A 20,766-nucleotide genomic window follows, 5' to 3' on the forward strand; every position below is an offset into this window, starting at 1 on the left:
GTAAAGCTTGGTATCATCTTAAACTACAGATTTTACATTTTTCTCCAGCATACTATTCATCATTTGATTTTTTTTTTTTTTATTGGTTAAGTTGGATTAGGTAAATCAACTAATGTATACTATTCTTGAATCTTTCAATTATGGTGTGTGATGTTACTTTATGATCTGCAATATCAGCTTGCATTTGCTTATATAACCAGTCAACTTCTGGCATAACCAGGTTATAACAGGGTTGATTTGGATGGGGATTCATACAACTTTGTTTTTTGTCATTTTTTTTTTAAATTAACATATCTATCTTATTGTTTTAATCTCGGTTTTTATGGGGATCAAGGTCATTGCCATTTTGCCTTAAGTTTCAAATTAACCTGAGTCTATTCATTATTTCTGCACTCATAAAGGGCCTGGCAAAAAGGCTCGCAGAAATTTAAGTGCAAAATGGAACATTTTGTATTGAGGGAATCAGAGGATGGACCATGTCTGCATTATTTCAAACTTTTGGATATTTTATTAATATTCTGAGAAAATTGTAGTTGCCAGATAATGAACTATTTTTTATTCCATGTCTGCATTATTTCAAACTTTTGGATATTTTATTAACATTCTGAGCAAGTTGTAGTTGCCAGATAATGAACTCTTTTTTCATTTCTGGTCATTTATCCTTTGAGCTTTGGTCATTGCTCGACATTTTTGAATTATGTTATTAATCCAAACTAATCTTTGTTATTTTCCTTTATCTTGGGACATGCCTTAGCTTCTGATGATAGTCACCAATTTATTAATTTTGTTGCTACAGCACATCAGGCTCCACCTCCCGCTCCTGTTCAGGGAGGAGGTGGATCTGTCCTTGGGGGAATTGGATCCACTATTGCTCAAGGTAAGGTTTAGCTTGTCATCACGTTTCAACTTGCAGTTTGAATATTTTCGATGCACCTGTAATCTCTGTCCCTTTTACAGGCATGGCTTTCGGTATGGGCAGCGGGGTTGCTCACAGGGCTGTTGATGCTGTTTTGGGTCCCCGTACCATTCAACATGAAACTGTGGCCGCTGAAGCCCCTGCTGCTGCTGCCGCCGCCGCCCCAACGAGCAATGCTGTTGGAACTGATGCATGCAACATTCATTCAAAGGCCTTCCAAGATGTAAGTTCTTCAGTTGTCTTTTCCCCCTTACCACTTCTTTCTAAATAGACCATTGGAAGGAAATATATTTTCCTTGTGCTAATTGAATCGGAGTTGGATGTTTATTCATTTCGGAGTTGATGTTTATTCATTTCTCACATTGGACCTATGCTTATGAATTAGGGTAGTATATTGATTCTTATATTGGACTAGTTCTGAATAGAATCCTCTCTGTTAAAGAGTTCCTATGAGAGCTTGTGCTCTGTCTAGTGTTAATATGTATTATTTCTTACCTTGTTTGGTGTTGTGGAAGGATGACATCCTACATTTGGGTGGCATATTTTGCTTCAGGATTTCTCTTCTAAGGCTTTTTTTAACTTTTGACTTTCTGTGGGTGCAGTGCATCAACAACTTTGGTAGCGACATTAGCAAGTGCCAGTTTTATTTGGACATGCTGAACGAATGCCGTAGAAGTTCTGGTGCTACACTGGGTGCCTAATTTAAGTTGAGAGTTATTTGGGACTTCTGATCTCTTTTCAAAGATTGAAAAATAACAATTTATGTTTCATTGGGGCACTCTGGAACAACTTTAATTAATGCTTCAAGGGACTAAAGGATTATGTCATAATAAATTTTTATTTGATGGGGGATGTGGTACCTTCATATTCTTTGCTTGGTGTCATCCTATTGTGTTTGATTTTAATGTTTTCTGAAGCTCGGACTTAAAAGCTCTATCTGCTATGGTTGCCTGTTTAGTGTCTTCTAGAGACTTTTCGGTTGTGTTAATATTTTGAGAAAGAGCAATGGTGCAATCACCAGAAAGTTCCCGTCCAGAGTTAGCTCCCAATGTGGGAACTGGGAAATGATATGCGTACCGTTCTCGGGAGGGGAATCGGGAACAGCAAGGTGTGGTGATGGACGTGACGCCTTTCCGAAAATGGCTGAAGATGTTCTTGCATTGCAAAGGATATTCTTGGTTACGGTTTTCCCCGTTCGGGTTTCGCAAAACGATTCTTTCCATTCTTATCATGTTCTGGTTGAAGGAGAAATGTATGTGCGCCTGTGTCCTCGACCGACTCTTAAAGCAACTCTCGCGGCGGTTTTATTTGGGGCTAGGATTTTTATCTATTTATTTATTAACGGCAAGCATCGTTATGCTTCTTCAGTAATTTGGAACACATCATAGCCGATCATGTTTCCATGATCGACTAATTCACATATTTTCTTTTTTCTATTTAAATTTATATTGAATTAATTACAATCATGCGATACATCAAAGGCTACACTCCAATTCAAAGTTGATCTATCACATGCATTAAATTATATTTCTTATATGGCCGATCCATCCATCATATTAAAGTCATAACCTCATTTTCAAACTAAAACAACGCAATGTAATGAAACAGATGAACTATTTACTTTTTTCAATTTTATAATTTATTTCATAGATGAATTATGACCTTTTCGAAAAGTTAGACATCACGAATTGATTTTAATTTTTGGTCACTTTTATTATTATTATTATTATTATTGTGGGCCTTTTTCCGACCGCTAATCGAACCAAAGCTCACAGGAACCTATAACTGGATTTGGTTTTTTGCCACATTAAGTTGTGGGAAATCAGGATGTATAAGTTTAACCACCCAAATAATTTGTGATTCCCCAGAGCTCAGCATGTTTTTTTTTTCAGGGCTCGTTTTTACAATGCAGAACTTTTACATTTAATACGTAATCTTAGAATGCTTTGAACTTTATAAAGCAAAAGAAGCCAGATGGTTGTCAAATATTATAGCAATTTTAGGTTTTCAGGCTGTAGCATGAACAAAAAAATCCCTCCTGCAACTGAAACATTAAGAGACTCAAAGGTGCCTTCCATGGGAATGCTTACTAGCTCACTGGCTTGAACAGTTTGCTCAGAAAGGCCATGCCCCTCACTGCCTAACACCAAGCAAAGAGGCAAATCTGCCAATGCATCAGCAAATTCTCGAGATAGTGAGGAAGTTTGAAATGATCCATCACTAACATTCGCAGGATGGCCAGCTAACATCTTCATTTTAAATTTGGTTTTCAAAACCTTAAGATGAGACCAATTGCCAGAAACAACAGGGAGCTGAAAAGAAGCTCCTCGGGCTGCTCGTAGGGCTTTCTCATTGAAAGGATCACAGCACCCAGGAAGCAGAAAGACGCCATCCTGTTGATGGGTGGGGTAAATCAGTTGTTGCAAGGAATAAATCGTCTCACAGTACATGATCAATTCAAAGATCCACAATAGAAATATGTCGACAAGACATGATATTGAAGAATAACAGACTAAATCAGTAGACCTACTCTGGATGATTTCAATAAACTGCAGTGACTTTCTTGGAAAAGACACTGCAATTCATGATAAGATTCTTAATTTGGTCCTTTGTCTTTTGGGACAAGTAGAGACACTCCAAATAATACATGACAGCATTCTTTCATAATGGCCAGTTTATGAAGTCACTGAGAAGTCAAAAGGAGGTTCGAAGCATCTAAATTTTCAAAGAAGTTTCTGTCAAAATATTTGGTTTAGACTGCAATTAGTCTCCATGCCAAAGGAATTTCCCAATAAATTGGAAACATGCAAGAAAGGTTGGTAAACCAAAGGACTTTTAACACCACCCCCCCCTCCCCCACCCCCTTTTTTTTTTTGGGAGCCCAGGACCCCTTTGTTTTCTTTTTTTTGTTTTTTTTGGGTGGGGGATTGTTGCGGTAAACCAAAGAATTTCACAACATTCATCATTACAAGAAAGCAGTTCGAGCTGAAATCATACCCATTTGAAAGCCACAGCTGATCTTATCAGTGTGCCAAGATTACCAGGGTCCTGAAATAGAAAATTTCAGTGAATTAGCATGAGATAGATTGATATAAATTGATATTCTCAATTACAGGCACCACAGGGTTGACTATAATCAAAAAATAAATGCTTGATTTCTCTTTCAACCAAAGGAAGAATGGAAGATACCAAATTAAAACTTGTGGATGTTGCATGAAGCATATAAAATGAAACTTATCTACTGTTAAGTACCAACGCTTTATTACCAGACTGTATCGCTTTGTACTTACCATTCTGTACCAGCAGGGAACCAGCACATAATACCATACCAGTACATGGTATGGGTGCTGTTCCAACAGAACAACTTCATCATGTATCAGTACAGAGGCATACTGTACCTTACCAGTACCTGGTACCAATCATGACTATGACCATCATTAAATTAACTGAATGCAAAGGAAAATAAAAACCATACTAAAAAATAAATCCCATAAAACACAGGCTTTCTTTTTTGCAGCTAGTTGTAGTCAACAATATATTACATGAACATATAAAGGTATGTGACATTATATTGATGTTGGAGTTCAATTTCCCTTGAACCATGAAAAGAAAAGTTCAAGACCATGCTATATACATTTACAATTGTAAATAAACTCACAAAAAAAGTTTACATGTCTTAGCAGACACACGATCAAATGAAAACAGGAAAAAGGAGGCAAGAGACAAAAAAACCGTGCATGCATGCATGTGTGCGTGTGAGAGAGAGAGGGTTCACCCTAAGTGGCTGATGGAGCTTGCAATAAATTTAGAGCCTATTTCAGTAAGATAATAAATCTTATGACCAATATATATTGGGGATAATAATTCCATAATAACCGGTCAAATTCACTATCAAATCTTTTGATGATATTAAAAGATAAAATAATTAACCGAACATATTGCTCTTTTCAGACTTGCAAAGCCCAAAAAAAGACACACACACACACACAAAAAGCACAGATAAGTTCACCAGATATCTGTTTAAAGATTTTTTTTTTTTTTAAACTTGTAAAAAAGCATCAGCACATCATTAATTAGGTTGACAGGCCATTATCTCTGAATGCTAGCTTGCCTTTGAAACAATTAATAACAACTAATAACATCAGAAAGGTCAATAACTAAAAAATTTTCTTTCAAGGATAAGCTTAAGCGAAACATATTACTCCATTATCGGTTCCCCCAAAGCACCAGTTCTTTCAACAATAGTTTTGCAAAGGTATCTATTAAGATTTTGATTATATGGAGTTTCATTTATCAAAGAGCACAAATGAGAAGAGAATTATTTAATTTGTATCATGATACAATTGCCTCAAAAGGAGGTTTTAAAAGTGCAATACAAAAAGTTTAAGTACTGAATGGGTTTGATTCAACAATCTCTACTCTTGATTGGTAAGCTAGGGCATAAAACCCTACCTCCCCATGCCTTTTGCCAATCCCTCGTTGAATAACAGAAAGGTCCCTCAAAGGAAAAAACTCTTCATGCCTTGTCAGGCTTGGCTTAAGGCATGATTATATGACTCTTGTTTGGTTTTCATCGCTTAGGTTGAAGGTGAGAGTAAGTCCCCAGATTCAGTATTTATGAAAATGGTTCAGGCTCCCAATCAAAAAAAAAAAAAAAAAAAAAAACTTCAGTTGCAACATTCCTGAGTTCCAAGTTTTCACCATGTTTCTATTCTCCTTTCTCTTTTCCTTTCCTTTTTTCCTTGGGGGTTTGGGGGGAGAGGGGGAGGGGTGGCAGTTGGATGGACTGACCAGAAGCTGTCCTTTTTAGACCTTTCTTATGGTGGTCTTTGTGACTCTGCCAAGACCCTCTTGTCTAGGCCTTCTCTTTCACTCATTTCATTCTCTCTAAGAAATGAAAAGACAGTTCTCCCCCCACCTTGCTCTTCTAGAAAGTTAGAAAAAGGGGTGCGCTGTTTTCCTTCTCCTTTAACCCAGGGCTCTTTCCTCGAGTGATTTAAGCCCTTGCTTTTAAAGGACAAACAAACTAACAAACAAAGCAAGTATCAATGGTGGTATCTTTTAGATTTCTCCAGCCTTCCATTTTGATATTGGTGGGTGACTAAGAATGACCAAGATATCGACCTTCAAGACTACAACATTTCACACATTACACTTCCTTTTCCTCTTAAATGTTTTTCATGATGAGCATGTTTTTATTATACGAGGAGTTTGATTATTCAGGAGTTTGATTATTCACAAAGCTGGACTCATGCTGAAACATGAATAATGTTGAAACATGAAAAAGGGGTGCTCTGTTTTCCTTCTCCGTTAAACCAGGGATCTTTCCTAGAGTGATTTAAGCCCGTGCTTTTAAAAGACAAACAAACTAACAAACAAAACAAGTATCAATGGTGGTATATTTTAGATTTCTTCAGCCTTCCATTTTGATACTGGTGGGCGACTAAGAATGACCAAGATGTTGACCTTTAAGACTACAACATTTCACACATTACACTTCCTTTTCCTCTTAAATGTTTTTCATGATAAGCATGTTTTTATTATATGAGGAGTTTGATTATTCACAAAGCTGGACTCATATGGAAACATGAATAATGTTGAAATAGAAGGCAATGCTAACCAGAGGAAGGTGCTTATGTGCTATAAACAAGCTGCACAGAGAGAACCGAGAAACAGGTTGATGAAGTGAAATTAGATAATATTAAAGCCTTGCATAATGATGCAAGGAAGCAGAAGACAGGTGGCTAGCTAGCTAGAGCTGAGACTTCTATGATTACTTTCCCATTAATTTGCTAGCTGCTAACTGATTGGATCCATGCAGCTGTGGATTGGTCTAGTATTTCGTATCTAATATCTCATATCTAATGCATTCATAAATTAATTCTAATGTTTCATGCATAGTACACTTGATTTCTTTGGGTATATGAGGACCTGTGGAAGCCTTGATATAATTACACTAATGAGCATTGTGAATGATACTTGAAAAGCTCTTTTATTCATTACTTTGGTGCTTTCATTATATGAAATTATGAATGCTCAAAGAATTTATGAACCATTACTCTGATACTTGACATCATTTGTTATCTTTTTATCCTAAACTCTTGATCTAATGTTTCAATAGTAGATTCTCATCTATCACAGGCAACTGCATCATGATGCAAACTAAGCCACTTTTCAATGAGAAATGTATAATGGCACAAACATAAACCATCGAGGCAAACATCAAATTGGATTAGTACCTGGATCCCATCAAGGACTAATATCCGGTTAGGCGAAGGAAACCAATTTTGGTAAATCATTTCTTCTGGATCTCCATTCAGTTCACGAAATCTTTCAGGGATCTTCATGAGGGCAATTGCTTCGACAGAATCAATAGATTGCATGCCAGACAATTTTTTCATCACGATTGGGCTGACATGCACGACCGAAGTAGAGGGGTCACAGATTTCTTGCGGAATCTCTGCACCATCTAGCAAAAGCAAACAATCCAGTACAGAGGATTCATCATCCTTCAATTTTTGAAAGCCGCATATCTCCCTGCATGTTTATATAAACACTAATTCTCTTTGGAAGAAAATTCTGGGGCACAAGCACTATTACACAATTATATATCAATCAGAAACTAGAAACTTCAGTGAACTCCCCGGTAAAATGTTGCAATTCCACAATTAAAAGCCAGAGAAAAGATTGGGAAATCCGCAAGGAAAACTATGAGGAGAGGATAAATAGGGCATGGTGGCATACGCACAAGATGGGGGTGAGGCCGACAACGAGGACCGAGCCGTAGGAGTGGCGATAGGAGGAGCTGAGGCGGATCTTCACGCAGTGCTTCACCAAGGGATTGGAACCGCTCGTTATCTTCTTCGGCCATCGCAGGGGCAGGGGCAGGGGCAGCACTCCGGCACCACCGTCTCTTCCTCCTCGTGCTCCTCCTCCGCCGCCAGCACCGCCGATTACGGCTGTTCGTTGGTCGGCGGAGCGGCCAGAGAAGAGAATAGGCTGAGAGCCCATCATCGCCATCATCTCCCTCAAGGGTTCGAACCGGGACTCCGGACAGACTAATGGAGCAAGCGCACCAACTATCGCGGATCCCCATTTGAAGTCGGCAGTCGATCGCCTTATTTTCGTATGGATCAGTGCGTTCGTCCGAGCGTCACTAAAGTCGGCATGCACTGCCGAGTATTGGGTAGCTCTGAATTGTGATTCATACTAATTAATCCAAGGCAACAAATAAATTGTGGATAAGCAATATGGTATCTCTCCTTCTTCTTATGAGAAAATATTCGATTTCTGAAAGATAGTTAAAAAAAAAAAAATAATAGTTCACTAATCATCCGAGAGAACGAAACTAATAAAATCTAGATGTGTCATGAATCTGCTGACAGCCAATTTGAATAAAAAAAAAAATATTAATATACATATCTGTGATTGAGAGTTCTCATCAAGATTTTTGGCAAACCGATTAATAATTTTTTCCCACAATCACATGCACAAGGATGATTGATTTATGGCACCCAAACATAAAGCCACGAATTAATTAGTCTTTTATGCAGGGAAACCGGCAGCTGCCTTACTGTTCAATTGAATCAATGAAACATGAGTCATCGCCAATCTCTTTCCAGGTGGTTTATAGATAAGCGAAGGCCCTACTTGGAAGAATTCCGCCACATCCGGTGGGAAGGGGAGGGAGAGAGCGTGGGCGGGTACGGCAAGGCTGAAGTCCTAAACCTGCGAGGTAGTTAAAGAATTGAGCCTCACAACCACCGGCAGCCTCTCCCTCTCCCGAACCGCTGTCAACGTTCATGCAATTCTGACACATACTGCTGGATCGCGTCACATTAAAGTGCACAAAGGGAACCAGAGGATTATTATATTAAAAAATACCAAAGCATTGGGAATAGAAGCACAACTTTCTAGTTATCACTTACGGGGAACCTCTGCTTCTAGTGATAACTGACCATCTCTAGCACCTAAACGGAAACTTCTAGCCCTCTACATGCACTTTGAGTAATTATGATATATGAACAGCTTTCAGGTTGACACATTGATCTCCCTTGCGCTTTTTCCTGCGTCAGTTGCAAGTACGTGTGCCTATGCAGAAGCGATCAGTAGTTGATACAACGGCAGAAGCGGATGGTGTTGCACTCATGCTTGAGGGCGGAAGTGGATGGTATTCTAATTTGTATACAACCTATCATTGAGCACTTATTGAATAGAGAACAATAATAAAAGGTTAACAGAAGTTCAAAAAAAGTTCCACTAAGTACTGCAAAAACGAATCATAAGCACTGAAAATGAGAGCAAAAATGTTGCAAACGCCTCCCACAAAATTTCATTTTGCTGGACACGCATGTTCTGTGTGATTCACAGGCTAGTGACCTACTGGCATTAAAACCATATTTCTCATTTGCACAAAGTTTGCAAGCTAACCAAAGAAGACGCTATGTGGTCATGTAAATAGGTTTCGATATGAAATAGCCAGAAGGCTAAAATATTCTTCTTGCCCTCAGATAAGAATACATGATGAAAAATGCAGCGACTGCACCAACTATTATTCCTGCTGTTGTCAGCCAAAACGCAAACTGCTCGAGTAAAAAATTAATATCAGCAAGATGAAAGACAACGGAAGTATAACAATGGATATTTGTGCCATCTGTGAAAGGCATTGGCAAGCCAAGCATATCAGAATATATTGAAAGATTGAAACAACAAGGAAAAAGAATCAGAACCATACCACATGTTCCTCAAGGTATGATTTCAGGTTCATCCCAAATATTCCTGCAGAAGGCATGGCACAGGGCCGATAAGACATGGAATAATTCTTCAGTCTTCTTTCAATTAACAAAGAAAATATTTATTAACTTCCAAATGAACTAGCCAATGGGACTTAAATTTGTTTGCATGGCACCGCTCTACTCAGTGCAAGCACTGGGAGAGGTTCCATGTTCAAAACGAAGAAACATGGCATCTTACCGTTATTCTTGGAAAGGAAAAAAGAACATTAAAAAAAAATTCTAGAAAATGATTTTCAGTAAGCATGAAAATCATTATAGCTATTTTATGGAAGTGCAAACATTTACTGTGGATCATTTACATATGGTTTCAAGCAATGACATATTAAAACACAAAGCATGCAAGTAGAGGATCATGAGAAAGCATACCATGAGCAAGTCATAGTTATTGCATAACTCACGTTCTCTTAGCACATCATGAAGATTTTAGTTGCAGTATAACACAAGTCAAATAGATTGAGCAATGTATCGTATTTCAAAAGATCATACAATCCAACACTGGATAGTCTGGTTATTGAATCATGTTTTCATTGCCAAAATACAATTGCAAATGCAGAAGAGATGTCCAGAGTCTATGACAGTGAGAGAATACTTCCTAAAAAGACTCTAAAACATGTGGGCATACCCATAGAAATCATGCTCAGCAATGTGTTAGAATAACTATACCTGCTACTAAAGCACCAACAGCAACACAAAATGTCCCAACCTGAAGAAGCAGCTCGACTCTACTAACCTCAAGCCGGCGGGAGCTGAATAGGAGCAGTATAAAATTTTATAAGCAAACTGATTGATCGTATGACCTCCATAAGAAGGCTTCATAGAAAGAGATGACATCGCAATCATGCATGCTTTCCAGGGGGAAAAAAAAACAACTCAATATAAACACGCAGTCTTGAAAATCTAATGCTCATTGAGCATAAATCTTTTGTATCTATAATAGTTGAAAAATAAAAAGAGCTAGGTTCATTATAAGCAATAAAAAAAATCATGCTACACAGCAGCATACTTTTATAACTGTGTATCATGATCATCTGGTAGTTATTCTGCATTATTGAAGGGGCTTTAAAGGCTTATAAAGAATTAAATTATTAAAAAAAAAAGTCAAAGGCCATTGACATAACTGACACTAATGGATAACTGAGAATGATCAAACCAAACTTTTGGCTGCAGTCTTCACTTCAGTCTACAAAGAATTCAAAAGCTACATAGTACATAATGCATGGATTAATTGGGATTGTTCAAGTCATGACTTTAATTTCAAACACCTTATTTGTGCTAAAAGTTCACATATAAGTAGTTAGTCTATCTTGAATAATCAAAGTCATGTTGGTATATCATATACCCATTTACATTGCAATTGTTTTTGCTTGATTAAATTGATTTTATGTGGAACTTCAGGTGAAGTGACATCAAACACTATTTAATAATAGCATTTAAGCATTCTATACTTGAATCAGGTAAACTTGTCTTTCTGAGCTTTGAATCTGGTCAACTCATGGAGAAATACTTCTAATTGGGATAGCAAAACAACGAGATGATTAACTGAATTTCACCAAGGAAAAAAAAAGAATAATGCTAAGCAAAAAAAAAAAAAAAAGGAAAAAAAAAGGCACTCAGAACATAAATATTCAACTTCATGAATGAACAACTTAATGAGAAGAATAATAAAGACCTTAAATTCACAGCAATCGAGTCTTCCATTTCCTTTGCAGAGTCAAGTAACTTTTCTGCATGACCATGGCAAGATTCACATCTGAGAAAATTGAAAAAATTAATAAGGTACAATGAACTGATATTGCTAAATGATTGAATCTATAACCACACCTGGATGCAGAACATGTAAACATCCCTCTTCTAATTATTTTGGATTGGTTTTATAAGTCCAGACATTCTATACTTGATGGCAATTCGCAAGATCAACACAAGCCAGATTCACCATAAAGTGTCAACTCTTTAATATAGTTTTTGTCTAAGCTTAGGATTGGTAATCAGTAACATTTCGTGAGGGAAAAAAAAAGTAGGGGTTTGAATACAATAATAACATTTTATAATAAGTGCATATCACATGCAAAAGGACAAAACTTAATGCTTGAGCATTTGGGCCCCTTGAAGGTGGCATGACCAGGACAACAGCTTATATAGATTTATTTGTGGCTGCAGACCAAATTGATGGTAGTAGTTTAACCATGGACACATGGATTCTTATTTTAAATTTGTTATAGTGATGACCAGGGTAAGGCCCGTCTTTTCAGTGCTAGTTTTGCCTATCTACAGCTATTGCAAAGTGCAAAGCACAACTGTTAAAAAGATGGTTTGAAATAATATAAACTCTTTATATTAACATCAAACACAAGACAGATAAATGGTTATATGAGCAACCAATATATTGACTTGATATATTATTGAAACTATGTATCAAGAAAATGAACTTGGGGAAAGTATATGCATGTCAAGAAGGAAGAGAGAGAGAGAGAGAGAGAGAGAGAGAGAGAGAGAGAGAGAGAGGTTTCATGTTCACAAATAACTAAAGTCCAAAATTGTCCGTTTACTTGATATCAGTATTATACCTTTGAAGGTAATTCTCCAAAAGCATTTCGATCTCTTCCTCTTCTTCTGTGGAGAAACATTTCAATTGCAAAACCATGTGAACATCAGTAAGCTAAAGTATATTGAACATTGTATGTTTAAGTAAAATTTGTATTCAGCAAGAGTCTCAATCATATACCAAAATGTATGAAGATAGTCTCAAGCAGCACATAAAACTACTACAAAAATATGGCTAATTACTTGACCAGTTCTTTAGACATATATTTATATGCAACTTACATGCTCAAAAGATTGATGTAAAGAAACTGATTTTTGCAACTCTGGCATCTCTGAGAAAGTATGCTAGCAAGCAAAATCATTTTAAAAATTATCAATTGATTCTTTTTAAGCTCATTGATAGTTATTATATAGGAAGCCTCAGTTCGAAACAAAGATGCACCATAAAGTGGAACCAACTTAATATTTTTCCAAAAAGTATGGCAATAAAAACATATCAGTGCTTGCCACAATCTGTCAACTAAGAATGTATAATGTTGAAATTTAAATAATTTCAGTTAATGATTTAGAATCATTTAGCAATAGATATGTATTTCATACTGAATAGTGACAGTCATGGAGTATCTAAAAGATTTAGGGTGTGTGAGAAATATAACAAACACTACGATGTTACCTTCAGCAATTTTCTTTTCTAAGGGAAGGGAGCATTCCAAATCATTGTTCCCTCTCCGCACTGTACAGTTTCGTCCCATTACACAAATGCGGCGAATTTCATGTGGGTCCTCTAGCAGATCAAGCAGCATCTGTTTGAGAGCCCCTGCTCGTGATCCCAATTCAACCTTCCAACCAAAAACACAGATCATGTTACACTATTAGATGAAAAAATAACTCAGAAATGTAAGAAAAGCTACATAAGTACAGTGCCACACCAAGGTCTGTTTAGCAAGACGAAGCTCCTCCAACACATCAGCGGTCAACCGATTGGGCAGAACTTCAAGTAATGCAACCACCTAAAACATGGTAACACAAATGGTTATCAAAACAGGGGACCAACATTCAATGCACATCTCTGTCTATAATTCTCCAAAGCTGTTACTAAGGAATAACAAAAGATGCATGCTGATCGCTACCTTGAATGATAGCCAACATAATGTAAACAACAGAATTTGGTCTGATAGTCATAGCAAAAGTATACCAGTTTCCAAGATTGTGAAGCATATATTATGTGCAGTCCATATGCAACACAGGATAGTTTTATGTGTGCATAAGCTAGAATCCTCACTCAAGAATAATTGCAATCAATCACAGAATTACAAATTCCATAATTCATGTGGTAGAAAACCACATATAAACCACATTTGCATAAGTCATACGTTTCCACATTCTGCCTAAAAATATTATTTCTTCGTATAAAGAACAAAATATACTCACTATGTTCCCATACTCACACGAGGTTCTACATCCATTAACTTTTGTTCCAAACGTTGTATTCGAGAAAGCAATGCAGCTTCAACAACCTGCAAAAGTACATGAAAGTACTTCAGTAGATGAAGACATTTCTTCTTAAGTCCTTAAGCATAAATGCATATTTTAGATTCATAAAAGTTAGATACTGCACCAAATTTTACAAACAGCCAGTATGATACTGTATATAAATGCAAGATCCTGAGAAGTATGACGAACAATTTTTCCTGATGAAGGAAATTCAGCAATCAGTCCCTCCTAAATCAAGGTTAACCTTAGGTTGAAGTTAGAGAGGTAGCAAGAACAGGTCATATATATTGGTCTGTTTGGCATAGAGGTCCAGATTATTGATATAGAGCTAGTGCCTATGACATTGGCAGATTTGGTTCATTTCATTCGGATTAAAGTTTGCTCAACTTCAAACATAGCCAAGAGACAGATCTGTACATTATGGACAATAATGTCAATTTTCATCTGACTATATATCTCTTGATATTTCATGAAACACTTGGAAAAATGTTAAGCTGTTTTAAAATTTTTCATATAATGAAATATGCGGATATTTTTCGAAAAAGAAATGTGACTGAATAAATTCTCCCGGGCATCGGTTAACATTTAAATAAGAAGGAAACAGCTTCATAAGCTTTGTTTCATAGACCTATCTATAAAACTTCTGATCTCTTAATACATATTAACAAGGATCGCTGTACGATACGGATCCCGTACTGATGGTGGACCGGTACGATATGGTACCGGTACCATACCATACCGACACAGGTACGCTTCGGCGTACCAATTCAGTACTGGTACAATTTTTTTTTTTATTTTTTTGGATGTTTAAGTTATTAATTGATAAATACAACCTCAAAATTACATTATATTGCATATTATTGACATATTTGGTTCAATTTTTGAGTTCGGTAGCGGTACAGGGACTTTGATCCAAAATTTAAATATATATTTATTTACATTATATTACAACTATATCATCCTAAAATTAAAATATATATATATATGTGCATTAAAAAATTATATATAAATTAAAATAATTTCAATAATAATTTTAAAACTTATAAATTCAAAATAAATATGTTATATGCTTCAAATAATATTTTTGAATTAACTAAAATATAACACTATTTTTACATATTTTTTATTTTATAATATTTTTTATTATTTAAATAATTATAAAAATATTTTTTAATTTCAAATATTTCAAAAAAATTTGAGGTTAGATTTAAATAGCTTGAATCATTCTAAACATGATTCTAAAACTCTAATTTTTTATTTTTTTAAATTTATTTTTTTAATATTTTTTTATGAATAAATATATATAAATTTAAAAAATATATAAATAATAAAAATTAACAATTTTAGTATCATATGTAGATCTTTAAAGATCTATCACATATAATTAAATTATACCAAAATCACAAAATTTTGGCATGATTTCCTCTTATTTTCATACTTCCTCGTTTTATCCTATTTTTAACAACAAAAACATAAAAAAAAAATATTTATTAAAAAATAACACATTACCTTACTTCTGACCAAAAATCAGCGTCTCCTCGAATCAGTGCTGTAATTTGACGGAATTTTTTTTTTTTTCTTATTTTTTCAATGTCTCGACGGTTTCGTTGAAAGCCTCGGGAGTTCTTGAGAGCTCTCGAGCTTCTCAGAGAACTAAATCACCTGGGCTACCACTAAAAGACAGCCCAAACCCCACTCCCCCCCTTTTTGCATGTGCCAATGTCGGTACAGTTCGGTTCACGCCGAACCGAACCCTATTGGTCCATACGTCCGATTTTGGGCGTATGGACACGAACCGTACTGAACCGAGTGGTTCGGAGGGTTTTCAGAAAAAATCCCCCGAACCGGATCGGCTGGCTGCCGGTCCGGTTTGGTACGCGACGTATCGGATGGTTCAGCCCGGTACGGCGAACACTACATATTAATTTAGTTCAAGATATCCAATTAACACGCTGACGTAATTGGTATAACCAAGCATCACCTGGGCATGAATTCATTCCCAACGTGATTTAAACTGATGAAATCACTTGGCATCTACAGACAAGGCTTTCAAGTGAACCTTCTCAAGATATGTCAACGTGTGATGATCCTGGCAGCTATAAAAGAAACAAGGTGTTTTAAAAGTAAGCCAAATGATTGGAAGAACAAAATACAAAATAATATGAGGATGGATGCGTGAAGCAAACTTTGACAGGGGAGGTAGCCCAAGGTAAGTTTGAGCATCAAAGAGGGAAAAACATAAAATAGAATATAAAGCTTCTCAGGTTTTCATTAATACAATGGGAGATTTTTATATGAGCGAAAATGATACAAGTGGAAACAAGAAGGATAAAAGCTACAAAAACACAAAAATGAGGACCGCAAAAATGGATAGACATGTTAGGGTTGCGCCTATGAAGCTAAAGGTTGAGTTTGTCACAGATCCTCTCTATCAGTATCCCCAGATGGATTTCTGAAATTTTTTTCCAGTGATTCATTTTACTCAACGCAAAGTTATGAGATGTATAAAAAACATTATTAGAGTTGACAAACCAAATGGAGACATTGATACCTAGAGTAAGCTTGTAGAACTTAGTAACTGCTTCAACAAGTATTACAGAAAGGTATTCCATAAAATCCAAACCAATACCGTTTACATATGGATACAAAATGATGACATAGAAATCATATCATACCTCAAGTTCAAAAGGCATGTCAGGTCCTCCATTGATGTTTTTAGGATTTAAGCGAGGCAACAATGCCTTCAGAAAGGCTTTACCTCCTTGCTACATAAGTCAAGAGAATAGGTCGTTAATCAAGAGTAAGTTTATCAATGTTCATATGCTAAGAAAGCATTAAACATGCTTAGCTGGAAACGCACCGATTATAATCAAATACAAGACTCGTTCATGCATTGCAATTGCTCTTAAGGTGCCAAGGTTTAACAAAATAGCCTGCTCACGTACCTATCATACAATGTTTATAACAAATATATAAGTATAATACATGAAATTCAATGATAAATCAAAATAACTCAATTGTAATTTATATTATTTTTACAAGGATCACATGCAACAAACAACTGTCAGTTCTATTTATGTGATATAATGCTAATGAATACAATTACAAAAACACTACATCCAACACCAACAACAGAAAAACCATTTAAGCAAGATGTTATCATTTTGGAGTTGTAGCAGGAAAAGACAAAGGACAGAATTATTTGTGAGCATTCGTGACAATGTCTTTAGAAAAAAGAAAATATTTTGAATCTGGAAGTCCACAACCAAATAGTTTGCAATTAAATCAAAGGTAAGTGAAGTACAAAATTTCATTTACATAACTAGCAAAGCAAAATTATCTGACTACCTGTGTACTTTGGGAGATCATGTGAAGCAGATATATGAAGCATATCCAAAAAAAAAAAAAAAAATCATACGCAAGAAACTTTCACTTCTACAAGTTAAATGCCATAAAGCATCACATACAACCATTAAATTATTTTAAGATCCAGATATTTTTTGTGGTAGTTGAAACTTAAAAGTTCAAGACTTTCTATTCGAAATTTCCATAAGCTATCAGTTCCATAAGGTTAGGATCTATCTCATTTTATTTAACTTCAGAACTTGAATTGAAAATCAAAATAGATTTAATAAGATATAATTCTAGGCTATGGGAAATTATAACAAAAAGACTCAATTGAAATATTCGAACCATACTTCCAATTTCTAAGAATCAACATATGGAAAAACATGCAACTTATATACTGTCGAAGCAAGTCTAAGATGAAATGCTGTTAGCTCTTTATGCATTGATTATTATGGTTATAAAATGGCAAATTCCATATAACTAACTCAATAACAAGACCCATGGTGGATATGATAAGTATTCTTCTGCCATTACATCATGGTTTGCATGAGATTGATTAACTATAAAATCTATATACCTTGACATAATAAAGTAGAATGACAAATTTGTATAAAAGGCTAAGGGAATTAGGAACTTTTCCCACTTACCAGCAAAGAAGGCATTGAATTTGTCAACCATAATGATGGGTCAACACTTCTAACATCTCTAGGGCGAAGACCTAATATTGAAGACATAGCCAAAAGAAATTTTCATGATAAACATACACAAACAACAAACTTCAGATGAAGGTTATTTAGATCAGTAAAATCTTCACATCTGCTATTGTGATGTGTAGATTTTTTCACTGGATTGGCAACAGACTAGAGAACTGTCAAGCATAAAAATAGTATAGCTAGTTACAGTTGTCCCAGCTGATTGCCTAGTCCTACAAACAAGTGAAAGTCCACATGTCACAGTAACAGATCGTCTGAGATGAACTATAATTTTTGTAAAAGACCATATTAACATATAGCTTCCCATGAGACAATCATAAAGTAAAAATACCAAGCAAGTTCTTGCTTACAGATTGAGATAATAAAGTTGAATCAGCAAACAACTGGCAAAACTTTTTTTTTTTTAAATTTTCATAAAAAAGCATTATTCTTAAGCTCCCCTGGAAGAAGTGAAGTACGACCAAAAGTAGAAAAAGTCACAGATTAGAAGGGAATGCAATTGGATTGCTGTTTATATAGTGATGACTTGTTAACAAACTACACCATAAAGAAAGCATGTGTCATCTTCGGCCAAAAAAAAAAAAAAAAAAAAGGAAAACACAAAAAAAGTTGCTTAGGAAAGTCCTGGAATTCACTTGGTACATACCACTTGACTTCAACAATTGTCGCCTGTTAATCTTTTTTGTAGAGATTCTTCCATCAGATTTTACTTCTATCACCTGAAACATACCAGTCTCTTTAAATAAAAACTTAACTCTACATATGCAGGTTCGGAATAAAAGCAGCCTAAAAAGTTGCATCACCTATCGTGCAACCAACTTATGAGCTACACACAATGTCATGACCCAGTAAGATGGAATAAAGATTAAACGAAATTGCCACAACAATCTCACCTGTTAAGCGAACACAAAGAATCTAGACATATTCATTATCAACTTGGAGAAAGCATATGATATAGTATAATGAGCAATGCTTTTAAGGCCTATTAGAGGTTCATGCAGTCTAGTAAGAAGAGCTCAAATAATTGATAAAGGGTAAGAGAAGAAGACATAAGCTAAAATGGACAGATGTTGCAAGAGGATATAAAAGCTTGCAGTACCACCAGAGGCAGCCCTTAGGTTTGATGACTATGGTTATGGTTTATGATAGATACTGGCAAGCTACGATAGATAGAGATACCACTGGCATGAGTCTAAAAATTTCCAAACTTAATTAGAAAATGGTTCAAAATTGGTTATTTTCATTAAAAACAATCTGGATCATCTCTATAAGTGTTTTACAACATCCAGATTCCGCAGACCAGATCTTTAAAACATAATTTATTGTGGATTTTGATATTCAGAAAATATTAGAAACATGAAGAAAAGGATTAGTGCTTTCTTATTCTATGACTTGTAACTTGTGGGGATAAAAGATTTTTCCGTCAAAATACACAGAGACATGATAATCTACAGTTTAACAAAGAATCATAATTTTGTCTAATTAAAACATATATATCATCCAAGTGATTGAGAATTTGAGTTTAGTGTATAAAACATTTCTTCTATTTCGTCAGATGTTATCATTGACTGAAGGAGTAGAAATTCTAAGCTCATTAGTGAAAAGCACAACAAAAGCACTAATGAAAAATTACATATGGTACTTTATGGGATACTCTGTCCAGTATTCACGTCCTAGATCAATTGAATTTCATGTAGCCTCCCAAATATGAACTCATGTACACAGAATTCATAATATAAAAATGAAAATTTGGAAGCATACAAGTCATTTCGGCCAGAAATAGAGGAAAAGGAAAAAGAATGGTCCAAGTTGTCAGCTTTGAGTAGATCACCTCATAAACAGGTTCTCTGATGCCAAGAGAAATTGTCTCCGTAGAGACTGCGCTCCTCTGCTGCCAAGATCGGGCAGGAGAACTGTGAGTGGCTGCATCACTCGCACCATTCTCGAGGCCATCGGAGTGAAACCCCGTCTGCTCGGGTTCAACAAATTCCTCTTGGACAATAGCCTCTCCGTCACCCCCCTTCCCCTCCGCCAACGATCTCGACCTCGACCGCCCCGGGACGACAGCTATAGGGACGGGGATTGTTGTCTTCCTTCTTGATCTTTTGTTGCATTGGAAGGACGAAAACCGAGAGGAGTGAACAGCGTTTAAAGCGGGGAGGGAGAAGAAAGGAGGGCGGTGGTGGTGGACGATTGGAGGCAAATGAAGGAAGAGGAGGAGGAAAGAAGAAGAGGAGGAAGAAGCAGCAGCAGCCATCATCGCCAACAGGTGGCCAACGATTCAACGATCGAAGCATGTGATGATGAGGGAGGTAGAAGAGGCACTAAACCACCTGCTTCTTCGTTTCATCTCATGATAATCTTCTTCTCCTCTCATCTCCCTCTACCACCATTTATGATAGCAGCTGTTGTTGCTGCTGATCAAAGCAACTCACTCATCCTGATAGCTTCGTCCGGTGGGGGAGAGATTGGCCGGGGGTGGAGGTTGTTGGGAGAGATTGGGGGTGGGGTGGATTATTTTCGCCTCTTTCTTGGGTTCGTATGTGTTTGGTGGGAGTTTAATTAGTTTGTGGTGGATGGAGCCTTGGGCGACGATATCCACTTGTTTCGTTGTTTGGAGGCTCGGGTTGGCCGTTGGTGACGGGCCGCCAGCTGTGCGGATGCGGGTCGGACTATTGGTTTATTAATACAATATTTAATTTTAAATTTTAAGATTTTACAAATTTTATATTAAATATTTATTTAAACATAAATCTATTTAAATATATAATTTTATCTTAGCTTCTCAAATAATTTTATTTTCTAAATAAAAAAATAATATTTTAATCTTTATTTCTCTCTTCTCTCTTAAAATTCTATGGATACATTTTACTCTTTGAAAGACTTCCATAAATAAAGAGATATATTTTTTAATTTATTTATAAAATATTTAATTTAAAATTTTGAAATTTTGAAATTT

At 36.0% G+C, this 20,766-nt stretch overlaps 3 protein-coding genes across 4 annotated transcripts in view; 1 reads left to right on the forward strand and 2 right to left on the reverse strand.

Moving 5' to 3' along the window:
* The window catches only part of LOC105046410 (uncharacterized), a 3,120-nt gene extending 1,334 nt beyond the window's left edge, over positions 1-1,786 (forward strand). Inside the window, exons 3-5 of one of the 2 annotated variants that reach the window (XM_029264955.2) lie at positions 755-877; positions 958-1,139; positions 1,519-1,786. In XM_029264955.2, the coding sequence (XP_029120788.2) occupies positions 755-877; positions 958-1,139; positions 1,519-1,617 (404 nt within the window). In that variant the 3' untranslated portion in view covers positions 1,618-1,786. The remainder of the gene's footprint in view (positions 1-754; positions 878-957; positions 1,140-1,518) is intronic. The other variant, XM_010924987.4, reaches the window with a different exon arrangement.
* A 1,108-nt stretch (positions 1,787-2,894) lies between these two features.
* LOC105046409 (uncharacterized) lies at positions 2,895-9,053 on the reverse strand. Its single transcript, XM_073259917.1, is given in 6 exon segments — positions 2,895-3,309; positions 3,914-3,964; positions 7,156-7,453; positions 7,665-7,946; positions 7,948-8,206; positions 8,491-9,053. Coding segments are annotated over 5 exon segments (1,101 nt in total). The 5' UTR covers positions 8,013-8,206; positions 8,491-9,053; the 3' UTR covers positions 2,895-2,904.
* A 170-nt stretch (positions 9,054-9,223) lies between these two features.
* LOC105046408 (magnesium transporter MRS2-11, chloroplastic) lies at positions 9,224-20,325 on the reverse strand. The gene is given in 14 exon segments (XM_073259918.1): positions 9,224-9,498; positions 9,651-9,694; positions 10,375-10,457; positions 11,381-11,461; positions 12,276-12,321; positions 12,926-13,091; positions 13,182-13,262; positions 13,701-13,769; positions 16,422-16,511; positions 16,603-16,622; positions 16,625-16,691; positions 17,742-17,812; positions 18,454-18,526; positions 19,639-20,325. Coding segments are annotated over 14 exon segments (1,416 nt in total). The 5' UTR covers positions 20,068-20,325; the 3' UTR covers positions 9,224-9,402.
* Between the last annotated feature and the right edge of the window lie 441 nt (positions 20,326-20,766).

Source organism: Elaeis guineensis, chromosome 6 (genome assembly GCF_000442705.2).
Source record: "Elaeis guineensis isolate ETL-2024a chromosome 6, EG11, whole genome shotgun sequence".
Classification (NCBI taxonomy): domain Eukaryota; kingdom Viridiplantae; phylum Streptophyta; class Magnoliopsida; order Arecales; family Arecaceae; genus Elaeis; species Elaeis guineensis.